Source organism: Acanthochromis polyacanthus, chromosome 13 (genome assembly GCF_021347895.1).
Source record: "Acanthochromis polyacanthus isolate Apoly-LR-REF ecotype Palm Island chromosome 13, KAUST_Apoly_ChrSc, whole genome shotgun sequence".
NCBI lineage: Eukaryota > Metazoa > Chordata > Actinopteri > Pomacentridae > Acanthochromis > Acanthochromis polyacanthus.
The window spans coordinates 25,154,128-25,171,498 of NC_067125.1; the positions used below are offsets into that span (position 1 = coordinate 25,154,128).

General features: G+C 38.3%; 1 protein-coding gene across 4 annotated transcripts in view; it reads left to right on the top strand.

Annotated features, from left to right (window-relative positions):
- Positions 1-17,371, top strand: part of LOC110969264 (spectrin beta chain, non-erythrocytic 4) — a 127,956-nt gene that overhangs the window by 87,305 nt on the left and 23,280 nt on the right. For all 4 annotated transcript variants that reach the window (XM_022219312.2, XM_051957733.1, XM_022219313.2 and 1 more), the window contains 8 exons: positions 1,817-2,080; positions 7,646-7,870; positions 10,633-10,722; positions 10,823-11,101; positions 11,563-11,693; positions 13,135-13,339; positions 15,731-15,976; positions 16,440-16,574. In XM_022219312.2, the coding sequence (XP_022075004.2) occupies positions 1,817-2,080; positions 7,646-7,870; positions 10,633-10,722; positions 10,823-11,101; positions 11,563-11,693; positions 13,135-13,339; positions 15,731-15,976; positions 16,440-16,574 (1,575 nt within the window). The remainder of the gene's footprint in view (positions 1-1,816; positions 2,081-7,645; positions 7,871-10,632; positions 10,723-10,822; positions 11,102-11,562; positions 11,694-13,134; positions 13,340-15,730; positions 15,977-16,439; positions 16,575-17,371) is intronic.

Genomic DNA, 17,371 nt, shown 5'->3' on the forward strand with positions numbered 1-17,371 from the left:
AAATAATAAAAAATATAATAAATAAAAGTCCTATAAAAGATTTTTGTAGGGACAGGAGGTTAAAAAAAAGACATGATAAATAAAATAAAAGACAGTTCCAGAAAATTAAAAATCATATTAAATCCGGAAAGGCTCCTCTGGTGAAAATATGGTTTAAAAATGAGTTTCTCACATCTAACGTGTTATTTATTCAAACTCTAAAGTATTAATAACTTAAATGATATTATTAGTGTGTAAGAAGGTGTCAGATGTGTGAGGTTTTGTTTCATGTGTGAGGTTTTGTTTCCCAGAACTGTCTTTTTGCTGGTTTCACTGCCATTCTTTCCTCGTTTGTTTGTGTTTTTTCTTTGTTTACGTTGTTTTCTTGTTCTTCTTTTTCTCTCCTGGACACAAAAAAACGCACACGGGGCTGCACAACAACAAAAAAAATGAATATCAAGTGGATGGGGGAAGGATTTTATTGTGGGGGAGGCTGAATGGAAAATAAAAAAGAAGCAGAGGAGCAGGTGAACATGAGAGTGTGTGTGTGTGTGTGTGTGTGTGTGTGTGTGTGTGTGTGTGTGTGTGTGTGTGTGTGTGTGTGTGTGTGTGTGTGTGTCTAATGGGGGTTCAGAGTGTGTCGAGATACAAAAGGGGGCAGAAAAAATATAAAAAAGCCGAGCAGAGAGCAGAATGGAGGGGGGAAGGGGGGAGTTTTTATGAGGCATTTTAATACCACAACACACACACACACACACACACACACACACACACACACACACACACAGTGTCTGCTGTCTGCACATCATTATCACAAGACAATATTAATAATACCTTCATTTATAGAACACATTTTAAAACAAAGTGCTTTAAGAAAGATACTCAGGAAGTCCCAACACATGCAAAGATTTTCAAAATAAACACCTGATAAAATAATAAAATGCAGTGGAAGAGTGGAATTAAAGAAAATAGAGGGTAAAACCATAAACACAAAGCTAAAATAGGTAATAATAATGATAGTAAACAAGCAAAATAGGTAAATACAGTGAATTATATACATATATATATTGACCTTTCTGCAGCTGAAAAATATTTTCATTACTGATTTATCTAAACATTATTTTCTGTTGAGTCTATAAAATGTCAGCTCATTGAGGTTAAACACCCTTCAGAGCATCTCAGGATCACACCAAAACCACAAATAATTTTATTAAAATTAAATATTGTACCTGAAAAATGTAAATAAAAGGAAATAATGCACATTAAAATGAAATAATGCACCTGAAAAAGTAATTAGAATGAAATATTGCAGATGAAGATGAAATATTACTCCTGAAAAATGAAATGAAAATGAAATATTGCACATTGAAGTGAAATAATGCACCTGAAATATTTAATTAAAATAAAATAATGCACATTAAAGTGAAATAACGCACCTGAAATATTTAATTAAAGTGAAATAATGCACCTGAAATATTTAACTAAAATAAAATAATGCACCTGAAATATTTAATCAAAATGAAATATTGCACATTAAAATGAAATGATGCGCCTGAAATATTTAATTAAAATGAAATAATGCACCTGAAATATTTAATGGCAATATTTCACATGATATTGACAGTGTTGCTTATAAAAGTGAAATATTGCGCATATCAGAGTTTTGCAAATGAAACTGAAATATTACACCTGAGAAGTGAGAATAGGAAACATTGCACATGAAAATGAAATGTTTCACGTGACACTGAAGCAGACTGAGGAGTCGTGTTGATACAACTGTTTAAATCGGATGTTTTTTTTGTCTTTCCTCACGTCTGCATCTCCTCCCGTCATCCAGGAGGGCCAGCAGCTGATCCAGGAGAAGCCGGAGCTCAGCCCGGTGGTCCGCAGGAAGCTGGAGGAGATCAGGGATTGCTGGCAGGACCTGGAGAGCACCACCCAGGCCAAAGCCCGGCAGCTGTTCGAGGCCAACAAGGCCGACCTGCTGGTGCAGAGCTACGAGAGCCTGGACCAGAGGCTGGGCCAGCTGGAGGGCCAACTGGCCTACGTGGACCAGGGTCAGGACCTGACCACGGTCAACAAGCAGCTCAAGAAACTGCAGGTAGGAAGAGCCCACCAGAAACACTCCCCTTGAAGAGGCACTTTCTGTGGAACGCTTTGAGTTGTGATTTTTTAGTCTGGTGAGTTACTCAGTTCTCAGCTTTTTGACTTTTTTCTACACTGCAAAGCCATTTTTACTGACATAATCATTAATATTTAACTTCAAAAGTTAAATTTTAACTGGAAAAGGTAAATATTAACATTGTACTGTCTATAACTTGTGTGGAAAAAACAATTAGCACACATTTGGTGGTACATTACAATCAGTTAAATCAGTCCACAAAGCAGCAAATCAGACGTTCTGTAGAGCAGCTTTTATTTCCCAGAAACACAGAAACGCTTTGAGTTGTGATTTCTTGTGTCAAAAATTAGCTTTTTTTTCTGTCTTGTGAGTTCTTCGTTATTGAAATGTTTGATTTTTTTTGCTATATTGCAAAGACAGTTTTACCAAGGTAATCATAATGTTTAACTGTAAAAGCATCTTTTATTTCCCAGAAATCCAGAAATGCTTTGAGTTGTGATTTTTTTTTTGTGCAGGAATTTGCTTTTCTGCCTTGTGAGTTCTCATTTCTCAGGTTTTTGCCTTTTTTCTACATTGCAAAGACATTTTTACTGAGATACTCATTAATATTTAACTGTAAAAGTTAAATATTATATTTGTCATGTCTCTAATTTGTGCAGAAAAAAGTGAGAACATGCTTGGTGATACATTTCAGTTAGTTATTAAATGCCACTGCTGCTGTTTCTCTGCTGTGTTTTTGTATCTGTATATATCTAAAATCACTCCTTTCCATCGTCCTTTACTTCCAGTATGAGCGACTGAAGTGATTTTTTTCTTGCTTTTTTCTGTTTTTGACCTAAATCTTGGTTCTGACTCTCTGCTTCTCCGCATGTCTCCAGAATGATTCACTGTTTACGTTCTTATCGCTTCACGCCGATGAACTCGCCTCATGAATATTCAAACCAAACACGGCGTTTGAATAAATGACTAACAGCCTGCGACGTTTCCTGCTTTCTAGCTTTTTCATCTCGTTTCAGCAAAGTCGGGGGTTCATTTTTCATCTGTGTTTATGGTTTCTGAAAAAAAACGACTAAGAGTTTCATCCCAACGTCGTTTTACAAACACAAGTTACTGTGTTTTTTAGCATCTTGTCGATTTTTATTAGCGTTTGCTGAATAAATACGCAGATTTCGCGCATTTTAAAACACATTAATGGTACGATAATTCAGTTTATGTAGCATTAAATCATTAGAAATGTTTAAAATCTTGAACACTGAGCAGCTGCTTTATGTGTCTGATTGTGAGCGGGGATGTTTGTGGAGCTACTTTGTGCCTTTTTCAGATTAATTTACATACAGTTCATTTATCATTTTAAGAGCTTAAACACCAGCTAATAAGAGCTTCCAGTTGACCCCCGGTGCTCCGATTACTCCTGCTGCATTCCCCAGATGTTTGGGTTTCATATTTATTTAGTTGCAGGGCTTCAGACTAACTTTTCCTGCTTTTAACTCCGGTCCTTCTTAACGCAGCACATGCATGTATTTTTCCATCTTAGTCGTTTTGCTGATAATTGCTTTTGGAATAAATGGCAAATTTTATTTTATTTTGAAAGAAAGAGTTGCAATATGAAGAGAAAAAATCATAAAATTAGTGCAGCAGTTCCATTAGTGTCCCTGCATAGTTCTGCTTCATGTTCCATTTATTCAGCTTGCAGTGGATTTAATAAGCTTAGTTTTTCCTGTAAATTCTAGACCAAACTGACTATGTAGAATATACAGGGTTGATTTCTTTGCAATATCCAGTGGCGACTGGTGGTGAAATTTGTTGATTGGGCTAACAAATGCATAATACCGATTAAATGGTTAACACAGCTAAAAAAAAAACACCATCACCTATGATACACACAGTTACATCAATTACAGGTACACTATACATTTTTAGTGCTCTACATCAACACTCTCTCTCACTCACTCACTCTCACTCACACACACACACACACACACACACTCACACACACACACACACACACACCAGTACAAAACATGTTCCAGCTGCAACGACTGCCCACAGATAGCCTGCTGCAACTGTCTTATTACAACTGTTTGGCGACATGTAGTGCAAAACACGCCTTCAGTACAACAGATGACCTCAGCAACAACAAAGTGTCACAGTCCTTTAACAGGTCAACATGGGCCTACCTTATTTGAAAAGAAGCTCACATCGACAGCCGATGTGATCCCAGTCTCTTAACTTCCAGCTTTTCCTCCAAAGACATTGAGGAAAATGGACATGAAAGCAAATAATCCACCTCATTTATGCTAACGCCCGCCATAGCTTAACCTTTTCTCGCTGCGTCAAAGGCCTGTGGGCTGACCGAAGTTAGCCCAAATGATCAGTAAATCACGGGGGCGGGACATGACACCTGTCAATCACTTACAAGAACGAAATGAATGAACGCGGACTGTATCTGCTGGGGCTGTAAAAAATAAGCCCATTTAGAGATATTCTATGTTTTTCTTTTGACTGATTGGTGCTGTTGCTACCTTTGTTTTCACCTAAACGTAAAACAATCTGTTGTAAGTTATTTAAAAAATAATTTTCTCATCTTTTTTGTGTTTGCTTAGGAGGGCTTAGCCCTGTTAGCCCGTTTATACCAGCCGTCCCGGGCAATATCTGCAACTTCAACTGTTCCTGTTTTAACCCCAGATCACCTGCTGATTCCTTCTCCTTAGAAATCTTGGACTGCAGTTTTGCAGGAGGGTCTTTACTTCACTTCTTGCTCCTCTCTGGTGTGTCACAAGATGTAGTTTGTGGATTTTTAAAAACAAAAACAAACAGGAAGCACATTTGCAAGTCAAGCTGAGTGCTCCTAGATATAAAATTCAGCAGCACAGTGTCCAGAAATTGCCAGAAAATGCGATTAGATGGCTGCAATCTGGAGCCCGATTTATTTAATTAGATTTATTATAGTTATTCTTTGCGTTTGCTAGTTTGTCAGTTGAATATAAAGCAGCAGAAGAAGTAGGTCTTTGGACGACGTAGGCAGCCGTTTATCTCCTCGGATGTGGAAATGATTGCAGGCTGGTTTTCACGCAGTCTCCAGTGCAGATGGCCTTTATTGTTATTAGTCTTTTTAGTAGCAGAGCAGAGCAGGTGGGTGTTAATCAGATCACAATGAGTAAAGATCCTTGTTTTAGCCGTTTGAGCTGAGAATAGTGAAAATCTCCCGAGCAAACACCGAGAAACCGCAATAAAAGCTGATTTCTAAGTGTGAAGCAGGATTCAGATTCTAAAAATGCCACTTTGAGCCGAGTTAAAGCCACACTTGATGGTTTAGAGTTAATTTTTTGACAGTAGGCTCTTCTTTTCTGCACGTGTTGACATTTGGATGTTGCTCTGGTGCTTTGGAGGAGTCACATTTATTCAGTTATTTATTTTACTCGGGCTCAGATTCATCCTTTTTCATTGCTCCATCATTTCACCAGACATCTCTCGCTCTCCTCTCCCACAGCATGCCGCTTACAGCTTCCTTTAACAGCACTGCTTTACCACATCATCCAAAACCAAACTCCACTACCCAGCATCCATCCTGCTAAAGGGGTACAGTAACCTTCACTACACTTCCTGTCTGTCAGACCACGTGTTCGTTTGCTCTTTGGGCCCTTTTTCTGCTTTTTTTGTCCGTGTTTTTCAAAATAAAGGTACTGAATGGCGCTTCAGTGTGTTTAGAAAAGTCTAAACCTTACTGATGCAAATATTTATCGCTGTATTTGAGAATCAGAAATATTTTATTTATCCCTGAGGAGGAAATTGCAGACAGTTGCTCCCATACAAAGTCTTTGAAATATAAACAGAACAAAAAAATATAGAGATGAACATAAGTACAATACGCAGAAAATGTAAATATACAGTGTAGTAAATATTCAGAGATGTAGTTAACTCAAGAAGTGAAGTAGTAATAAGCATTATTTCAGGGTTAAGGTTAGCAAAAAGCAAACTTTTTGACTATATCCTCCTGAGAACCGAGGGGAAAAGTATCATTCAATTGATCTTTTTTGTGATTTCCTGCCTTTTTTGGAGCCAAAAATAACATCTCACAATTTAGAATTTTATTAGAGAATATTTTTATTTTACATTTTACAGCATGTCCAACTTTAAAAAACAAAACAACAAAAAACAGCGACACTTTGAAATCAAAATAAGTCGACAAGAAAACAAGAATGTCACTCTGTTTGTTCACGAAACTAAATAACTAGTGCAAAATTTGAGAGGTTGAATGAAACATAGCTATATATTAATCACTTTACATACAAAATACATTCAATGTGTTTATTACCGCTCAAAGAAATGTGTTTTGGGGCAAAGATTTAAACAAAGGGCTAGCATGCTAGTTAGCTACTAGCTAACCCTCATTAACCCTGATGTCGTCCTGCAGGACAGATTGACCTGTTTTAAAGTTTGAACATGTGGAAAAAAATATGCATTTTCACATTTTTGGCATTTTTGGGACATTTTTGAACATTTTTTTGGTGGGGAAAAAAAAATTTCTTTAAGAACATTCACAAAAAATCAACCAAAATCCAGCGAATTTCGCTGGATTTTGGTTGATTTTTTTGTGAATGTTCTTAAAGAAAACAGAAGTTTTACTGATATATATATATATATATATATATATATATATATATATATATATAATCACTTATTTTTATATTTTTAGGATTTTGTTATTATATTTTTTAAATATTTGCAAGAATTTTCTTGCCAAATTTGGTTAATTTTTTTTAAAATTAAACTTTTAGGGGAAAGTTTTAAAGAATTATTGGAATTTTCTTCCTGAAGGTTTTGCAAATTTTCAGAAATTTGAGAATTATTTTTCTTTTGGCTTAATTTTTGGATTTTTTTTTTCAAACAAGGAAACAATATTTTTTTGGTGCCTGTGAATGAGGACAACAGGAGCGTTTAAAGCGTCCTCGTGTCCATTGCACTTGACATTCATAAAGAGGCTGTTATTTTTCCTGACAAAAAGTTTAACTGAACTCTGACTCCAATTCATAAATCCTGATATGTTCACAAACAAGAAAATATATGATTACCATAGGTTAAACGATATCTTAACAATTTTAGACTTGACTTTTCTCTTCTTTTCCTGGCAGTCTCATTTTTGTCAGTGTAAAAACAAAGTTCCCTTCATCCCATCCAGTCACATGAGACATCATTAGAAAGGCCAGGATGTCATCCACTGAGCGTGTTGAGATTTCTGAAATTAATCAAATATAGATCAACAACTGATGTCCATGACAGAGGACATAAATGAATGGGTCTCAGGAGGATATCTGATAATATTTTAATGGAAGCTGATCATTTTTGGTTAAATAAATCTGTCTTGCAAGAAAAAAAAAAGCTAAATATTCAACAAACTCATCATTTTTGCATTTCTGTCGCCTTCTTTTCATCTCTCTCCTGCCATTCTATCACCTCTCATTTCTTTCTAACCTCCACACGACGCCTCCTCTCACTGCCTCGCTCCCTTTCTCCCGTCCGATCTGACGATTTCCTCCTCCTCAGACGATGGAGACCCAGATGGAGGACTGGTACAAGGAGGTGGGGCAGCTGCAGGTGCAGGCGTCCTCCATCCCGCAGCAGACGCAGGTGAAGGAGACGGTTGCCGAGCGACAGGCGGCCGTGGAGGCCCGGATGGTCCGTCTGATCGAGCCGCTGAAGGAGCGGCGACGCATCCTGCTGGCGTCCAAGGAGGTTCATCAAGTCGGACGAGACCTGGAGGACGAGATTGTGAGTTTTCCACTACACAAATACACTCACTGTAAAGGAAACTGTCATGTTACGGCCACGGTATTTCATGTATTTATTGTTGCTGCTCGTATTTACCCTCCTGTTGTCTTCATTTGCAGACACCAAAAAATATAGTTTCCTTGTCTGGAAAAAAAAAAAACAAATCAGAAAAAAAATCCCAAAATTTTTGAAAAATTTCAAAACCTTCAGGAAGAAAATTCTAATAATTCCTTAAAAATTTCCCCTAAAAGTTTTAGAAAGAAAAATTTAAAATCCCCCAAATTTAGCTAGCAAATTCTTGTAATTTTCAAAAAATTAGTGAAAATTTTCCAAAAAAATCCTAAAAATATCTAAAGTGATTGCATATATATCCGCAACATTTCTGATATTTTCTTAAGAACATTCACAAGAAAAAAAATCTACCAAAATCCAGCAGAATTCTCTGGGTTTTGGTTGATTTTTTTGTGAATGTTCTTACAAAACATCTTTTCTAGCATTTCTTTTTTTCAACCAAAAACGGTTCAAAAATTTTCCAAAAATGTTGAAAATGTGGACATCAGAAGTTTCACTGTGAAAATATTTTTCTTACGAACTTTAAAATGGGTCAATTTGGCCCGCAGGATGACACGATGGTTAAACATGTTTGTTCTTTGCAGACTGTAAAAGTGAATCTAAAAAATGAGAACTTGACCAAAAAAATTCAGCAATTTTGATGTGACACTGAGTTGAGATGCATTTTTTCTGGATTCTTTTGACTAATTCAGCTACAGATAAATTATTTCAGCTGGAAATGTAACTTATTGACGTGAAATCTAAGAAAACCAAACATGCTGCCCAGTTATTTAAGTATGTATCAAATGTGGAAAGTTGTAGAATCTTTCTAAAGGACAATTTGATGGCTGAGAATACAGGTCAACTTTCACCTAAGCTCCTTCCTCTGCTTTCTCACTCCATATTACCCGTCTAATCCTACTTTGCTGCACTAATAAATGCAAAAAATCCGATCAAATTCACATACATTGCAATATTTCTGCAGAAAACTACACTTTTATGTAGATTTTCTGTTCAGTAAACATCTATTAAATCACTATCTGTCACTAAATGAGGTAACGCAACAGTAAATGAGCCTCTGACCCACTTATTAAATTATATTAAAGCGCTTGAAGTTACAGCGTTATTAACTAGGAGGCTGTGACAACGTTCCCTCACAAAATCACAAGCAGCACACACAGACAGATCGGTGTTTCATCCTTCAGTCATTGTGTTTCTGCCAAACAGGGGAGGTAAAGCAACAGATTCACTCTTTAAATCTCCTGTGTGTGAAACTTTCTTGAGCTGGAGTTGCAATAAATGTTCCTGTGGTCGAGCAATATTCAAGAAACAAAAAAAAAATCTATTTTAATTTGAGGCTTAAATCTGGAATGAACTCCCGCTGCACATCAGACAGGCCTCCTCACCGTCTTGTTTCAAAAGCTTTCTTTAAACCCTCCTCTTTGGCTTTTCACGTCACGTAGGTTTGTTGTTTCCGTGTGCACGTACACCCCCTGTCAAAAGGGTGTACTTTCTTTTTCATTTGAATGTGAAAGTGTCCTAAAACTTTTGTAGGGAATTATTTATGAGCAATAAACACACCGAGACCCAAAGAGGAAGAATCCACTCCGATGGGGTGTCTGAAGTTCTGGCCTTTCTCATTCATTTGAATGAGAAAGTGTCCTAAAGCTTTTGACAGGGGGCAGTCCGGTCTGTTTAGTCTATTTATTGTTTAGGTTTTATTGTGTATTTTGCCTTTAGTTCTATTATTTTCATCTTCTGATCGTGTCTTTACTCTTCTGTACAGCTCCTTGGTCAAGTCTGGTTGTTTCAAAGTGCTTTGTAAATAAATTAGACTTTGACTTTAAACATGCAACTAGAGTGAGCGACTGGTTTAAATAGTCTTTTAAACTTAACAGACATGAGGTGAAGATATGCAATATAATATATTTTCAATATTGACCTCTGTGTGTCTCACTGTTCAGAATCAGAAATACTTACAGCATTCAGAGTATTTTATTATGTAACATAACACACACGAGTAGAAAAATAGGTTCTAAAAATATAAACATAAGTAGAAAAAAATATGAATGAAGCATGTAAATAATATGCGTAACACTGGGAAAATAAAATATATTTTGAAAAATATACAGTGTACAATTCACTTTTAAAACCCTCTTTTATGGACTCGCTTTTGTTTTACTTTTAGCTTTAATTAGATTTAGTGGTTTATTTTGTATTATGTCCTTTTTTTTTAGATGCTCTCTCTTGTTTTTTATTATAGCTGCCTAAATTTAATTAAAAATTTTTAATTAAAAATAATTAAATTAAATTAAAATTCCTGGTTCCTTTTTGTGATGTCATCTCTAATTCTTTAATTCTCTCTTCTTTTTTGGGGGATTTTTAATTTCTAACTTTTTCCCTTCAGTCTGATTCTGTTTTTTTAAACCCACATAGTTCCCTTGTTTGATTTGCGTGCTAGTCTAGCTAATTATTCATTTAACTTACAATCATAGTTCCTATTTATTTTAATTGACTGCTCTGCCTCGTCTCCTTATGCTTTGCTTGACTGCCTGTGTTGCATTTTCAACTGTCAAAGCTTCTTGTCAGTGCTGTTCTTAAGGGTGCTATATAACTAAAGTTATTATTACTATTATTGGATAGTAGTGGAATTATAATTGCACAGAGAAGTGATTATTGCTCTTTAACTGAAGAGGTTGTTGTGATTGTAGTTGTGGGTCCAGGAACGCCTCCCCATGGCCATGGCTCAGGAACATGGATCCACTCTGCAGGCCGTCCAGCAGCTCATGAAGAAGAACCAGGTGAGAGAAAAGATCCGAGCTGCCGCCTTCATCTAATACGTGACTGAAGTCTGCACCCTGCTCTGCTCTACACGCCATCCATCATGTTTCTGTCCTCCAGACTCTCCAGAGGGAGCTGCAGGGCCACAGGAGCCGGATCGAGGACGTCCTGGAGCGGGCGGCCATCATCGCTTCCATTCGCAGCCCGGAGGCCGACTGCGTCAGGGCCGGACACGACCAGCTGGCCCAGCTGTGGGCTCTGCTGTGGGCCGAGACGGAGAGGAGGCAGCTGGTCCTGGACGCCATGTACCAGGCCCAGCAGTACTACTTTGACACGGCCGAGGTGGAGGCCTGGCTGAGTGAGCAGGAGCTGCACATGATGAACGAGGAGAAGGGGAAGGTGAATTCATCTGGGCATCGCTGTCGAAATCGTTGCACGTCTCTGCAACATGCACTACCGTTCAAATGTTTGGTTAAAGTTGCTCTAACATGAGTTAAAGTTGCTCTAAAGGAGTTAATGTTGCTCTATATGAATTAAAGTAGCTCTACATTAGTTAAAGTTGCTCTAAAACGAGTTAAAGTTGCTCTGTCTTAGTTAAAGTTGAAATAAGATTAAGTTGACCTAGACTACCATTCAAAAGTTTGGGGTCACCCACGAACTGCTGCTCTGTTGGTGCCATTTCTCCTTTCAAAAACAAGCACAAAACCCAAATTTTTTAACAGTACTGTGCATGATTGCTGTCTCATGTTGCTGGACTCTAATCTGAGTCACATTTCTGCACAGAAGCAGGACTGAGAATTAGTGCTGCGTGTCTAACACTATTTTTAACGTGTAGCTCGTCCTCCTCCTCCTCCCACCAGGACGAGCCGAGCACCCTGCAGCTGCTGAAGAAACACTTGGTCCTGGAGCAGACCATCGAGGACTACGCCGAGACCATCGGCCTGCTGTCACAGCAGTGCCGGCAGCTGCTGGAGATGGGCCATCCAGACTGGTGAGGGTGTAAACACGAGCACAAACACGATCCGACGGGCCATTTCTGTCATCGCAGAACTGAATGTAGTTCTCTGCATCATGGCCACCTTAGAGAGATTTGATTTTGAAAGTCAGCTAACAAGAAGAACTGTTTATTGTATTTTTTTGGCAGACAGCTTCAGTTTGTTGGTTCTGTTTGACCTGTGGAAGATAAATCAGACTTTATTTATATGAGGCTTTACAGGGAGAAAAATGCAATAAAACAGCACCACAAACAGTTCTGTTGGAAATAAACGGACTCTAATATACGAGGTTTGAGGAGCTGAGGAAACACTGTCCTACTTACCACGTGCAATAAGGAAACACCAAATGAGATAAATTAAATAAAATCTGAAAAAATAATCAATGAAAGTGAATATCTGTTGGTAAAATAGCGATAGATGGAAATAGAAGTCAAAAATTATAAAAAACAGAATAGCAACTGATAGAAATGAAGTAAACTAGACACAAAATCGACTCAAATATGCCGTTTCTCCACTTTTCTTTGTATTTTTCTAATAATTTTTCTCAATCAGTCCACAAAGCAGCAAATAGGACGTCCTGTACAGCATCCTTTATTTCCCAGAAACGTTTTGAGTTGTGATTACTTGTGTCAAAAATTAACTGTTTTCTCTTGTGAGCTCTCAGTTCTTGAAATTTTCGATTTTTTTTTCAACCTTGCAAAGACGTTTTTATCGAGATAATCATTAATATGTAACTGTAAAAATCTAATATTTACATTGTAATGTCTGAAAGTTGTGTAAAAAACACATTAGAACACATTTTGTGACACATTTCATTCAGTTAAATGCACTGCTGCTGTTTCTGCACAGTTTTTTGTATTTATTTATTATTTCTCATCAGTCCACAAAGCAGCAAATAAGGCGTCCTGTAGAGCATCTTTCATTTCCCAGAAACCCTGTAAAAGCATCAGGTTAAAGATTCTGTTTCACTCGGAGTTGTGATTTCTTGTGTTAGAAATGTGCTTTTTTTTATCTGCCTTGTGAGTGTTGGGCTTTTCTCTATGTTGTAAAGACAGTTTTACAGATAATTATTAATATTTAACTCTAAAAGCTAAAAATCTGTATTGTAATAGATTAAAAATATGTAAATAGGTGAATAAATAGACAAATCAATAAATAGAATTAGAGTGTTTGACTGTAACAGAGATTGAATGATTACATTTCCTCACAGATCATTAGTCACTGGTTGTTTTGTGCCTTTATGGCAAAGTTATAGAGAAATTGCTCTTTCAAGTGGCAGTCCAGCCTCATTTATTGATTATTCAGGATGTGTTAAACCATTTTATGTGGTGGTTTCAAATAAAGCACAATCTTCTGCAGGTAACTGACCTCTAATGCGACAGATTTCCCTTTTTTTGTGCTCGTTTTGACGCTCTCTCTCTCTCGTCTCTTTCGCAGCGAGCAGATCAGCAAGCGTCAGTCCCAGATCGACCGGCTGTACGTGTCTCTGAAGGACCTGGTGGAGGAGCGGAAGAGCCGCCTGGAGCAGCAGTACTGGCTCTACCAGCTCAACAGGGAGGTGGACGAGCTGGAGCAGTGGATCGCCCAGAGGGAGGTGGTGGCCAGCTCGCCCGAACTGGGTCAGGACTTCGAGCACGTGACGGTAAGCGTGCGGACAGATGGTTTCTGTGGATGAATAATAGATCCAAGACACGATTTTATTCTTTTAAGTCACATATTGATACTAAAACCACTAAAAGTGCTGAAGTTATGCACCGATTTCAAGCGGGTTTACCAGCAGTGATGCACTAAATTAGGGCTGTCAAACTCATCTTAGTTCAGGGTCCACATTAAGCCTGATTTAATCTCCAGTGAGCCAGACCAGTTAAATCACAGCATACTAACCACCATAAGAAAACCACAGCTCCAAATGTTTCCTTTGTTTTAGTACAAAAAAGCACATTCTGAAAATGTTCACAGTTAAGGCATTATTTTTGTACGTTTTTGTATTTCTCCGGAAAAATAAATTGAAGCTCATTTACACATTACAACTTACAGATCACAGAGTTTATACAAAGGCGCAAAACATTTAGTTACAGGAACCTGGAACTGAACCACATAATATTTTACTTTACGAACAAAATGACAAAAGTCAGACAAAAAAAACAAGACAAAATATTACAAAAATGAGACACAAAACAACAAAAAATGAGACTAACGACATGAAACAAAACAAAAAAGAGAGAAAAAATTTGGCGATAAAGTTACAAAGCAACAAAAAAAATGGACAAAAACGAGACCAAAATGACAACAGCGGGAATCAAAACAACAAAAATGTAGACCAACAACACAAGCGAGACTTGAACTACTTTAATTTCAATAAAGAAATGAAAAAATTGGGGTGTTCTAAAACTTTTGACCAGTAGGGTACATATCAATGAGCCAGCAAAAGTTCAGGGGCCTCATTTATAAAGCTTGCGTACGCACAAAACAGGGCAAAGGTTGTGATTTATAAAAACAAACTTGGCGTGAGAATGTGCGCACCGGTGCGCCAACCTTGATTCTTGATGCTTGCTTACGCACAAAACAGGGCGTAAATCACAAACTTTGCGTAGAAAGTGGCGTACGCTATGTACGTTGTGATTTCTAAAACAAACTTGGCGTGAGAATGTGCGCACCGGTACGCCAACTTTGATGCTTGCTTAAGCACATTTTGGAGACAGAGGGAACGGCAGTGCCGGAGGGTGAAGTGGCGAATTGAAACCAGATTGATCTCAAACCTTTATTGTTATCACATATTAGACTTGTAGAGCCGGATAATCATAAACCCTCATTGTTGTAGATGTTCCTATAGTGCGTCATTCAGCCGACGACTGTATTTGCAGAACTATGTTCATATATCAACAAGGGCGGATTGAACGTTATTTCATTCGGTCGTTTGACCGAAGGGCCGGTCCACATCTGGGGCCGGTGCGGTGATCTTTATTAAATAACTTTGTTTATTGATCACCCGTCGCCCGTATGGCTCATCGGGGAAAGCAGAAGACCCATTTGCAGGGGTGGTCTCCGACGCAGTGGCCCGGCTTCGATTCCTGCCCGCGGCACTTTTATGCATGTCTTCCCCCTACTCTTCTCCCCATTTCCTGTCACTCTTCACTGCAACTATCACAGTAAAAAGGCAAAAAAAAGTAAAGAATTTTGTTTATTTATCCATATGCGGCCGAATGGGATGAGCGTCCAACCATTAATCAGCCCTGTACAGACACGCAGGCACACATGCTTCACACCACAACCCCCGAGTGAAGATGAATTTGTCTACGTGAACCGAAAAAATGTACATTCAGTTAGTTTACAAATTATTTGTACATCGGACATGATCATAGCAAATTTAGTGGCAGGGTGGCCTGGGTCAACACATGATTCATTCATCCTGACACACAGCAGTGAAAAGACTGCCGGCCGGCGCTGCGTAAAATGCCGTGGATCCCGCAGTTTATTTATATACAGATACATTCATGAGTTACTTTGCATTGACCATTCATGGTAAAATGTTGGTGTGTTGTGGGCGGAATGTGAGGTGGATCCACCTGTGCAATCTTCCAGCTGGTGTGTGATTTATCAAGAAATTGCATGCAGCTGTGCTTACGCAAAGTTTTATAAATCAGGGGCAAAGGGCATACGCCCATTTCGGATTTTCAGCATACGCAAACTTTAGTATGGATCCTACGCAAAGTTTTATAAATGAGGCCCCTGGACTGTATTTACAATATTTCACAAATTATGGCTCTTCAACCATTGATCCACAGATTGGTGTGACGAAAACAACATCAACATCAAAAATCAACATGAACCACCTGTTTTAAGAGTTTTAACTCTAAAACTAAAGTTCCCCATGAGCCCAGATTTTACACGTGATCCCTTCAATCAGTGTTCAACACTTTAAATAGAAATCAATCCAACTGAAGATGGTCGGACATGAGCTTTTTTTAAATGTGGTGATTTGAGATGAAATGACCAATGCTGTGCCCTCTTTTTTGTTCTGCTGTGTCTCCAGGTCCTGCAGGAGAAGTTTACAGAGTTTGCTTCAGAGACGGGCAGCGTTGGGCAGGAGCGAGTGACGGCGGTTAATCAGATGGTGGACGAGCTCATCGACTACGGCCACTCGGAGGCGGCAACCATCGCCGAGTGGAAGGACGGCGTGAACGAGGCCTGGGCCGACCTGCTGGAGCTCATGGAGACCCGGGCCCAGATGCTCGCCGCCTCCCACCAGCTGCACAAGTTCTTCTCCGACTGCAGAGAGGTGACAAAGACATACAGTAGATATGAGAAGGACCACTTAAGTCTCCTTTTTTAGTGTTTTCCAGTGCATTCAAAAACTGTTCACTACAGTTTAAAGTCACATTTGTAGAAGAGACAGGCTGAGAAATTTGCACAAATGTAAATGAAGTGCTGATTATGCATCGGCGTCCTTGAAAATAAGCAGACTAGCTGCTGTTTTGGCCCTGCAGAAGGTATTTTTTTTTGTGTAAGCAGAAATTTACCATTAGTGGTTCATTTTCTTAAATCATGCAAATAGATACGACAAGAAGCTATTGTTGTCAAGAGACTTTATGGTGCTTTTTGGTTTTATAACCCCTCCTAAGGATGTTAAATGTGTGCATGAAAGATGTGTTTCAGTTTTCTCTGTTTTTTTCTTCTTCTAGATATCCATACAGATGATGCCACTGTAAACATTTCTGCTCTGCTTCATGTTTTTTTTCCAGGTTTTGGCTCAGATTGAGGACAAACATCGAAGGTTGCCAGAGGTCCGGGCTCGGCAGTGCAGCACCGCCAACACCAGCACCCTGCAGAGACTCCTGCACAGCTTCGAGCAGGACATCCAGCTGCTGGTCACACAGGTACAACAACGCAAACGTGGAAAGAGAACCAGCTCCAGTATTAGTATGAAGAAAAATCCACTCTTGCCCCTTTGATGTTCTTCCTGTAAAGAGCCGCACAACGTCTTTCTAACACTAATTTAGCTGTTTTTCATTGCAGTTCCAAAGTAGATTCATCCTTTTTGAAGCACATCCTGCTTTAACACTCACATAGACATGAAGTGGAGTTTGTTATTTTAATTAGCAAACCTTATGTTGTGTTACATTTGTTGTTTTCTGATTGGAAGTGGATACAGGGACTTTACAGCAGAACTGTACTCTAAAATCGTGAATTTATTTGTACTAGATGTCTGGCGTGCTGAAATTGTCTCCTTTAGTGCCAATAAAAGCCACTGCGCTTAATTAGTGTTAATTTAATTATGGGTCATTCCAGATATTGGAGATTGGAGGACATGCTTGAAGAATGCCTGAAAATATTTTTAAAATACCAAATAAGTCTGAAGTTCTCCCTAAAATGCCATTTTCTCTTGTCCTACCCTCCTGGTGACCAAACTGAATCTCAAATAAAACAGTTACAATAAAATTTTAATCCCTTTTTTTGTTTGTTTGGTTTTGATTTTGGTATTTTATCTCTTGTAATTATGGGAACATTTTTTTTAAATCAACATAATATTTGAAATAATTATTATGCTTAGAACGTGTGTCCCAGAACAACCCTGTTGGTGATGTCATTGTCATTTAGTGTCTCGTTTTTGCCGTTCTCTGTCTTGTTTTTGTCAATTTCTGTTTCGTTTTGTCATTTTGTGTTTCATTTCTGT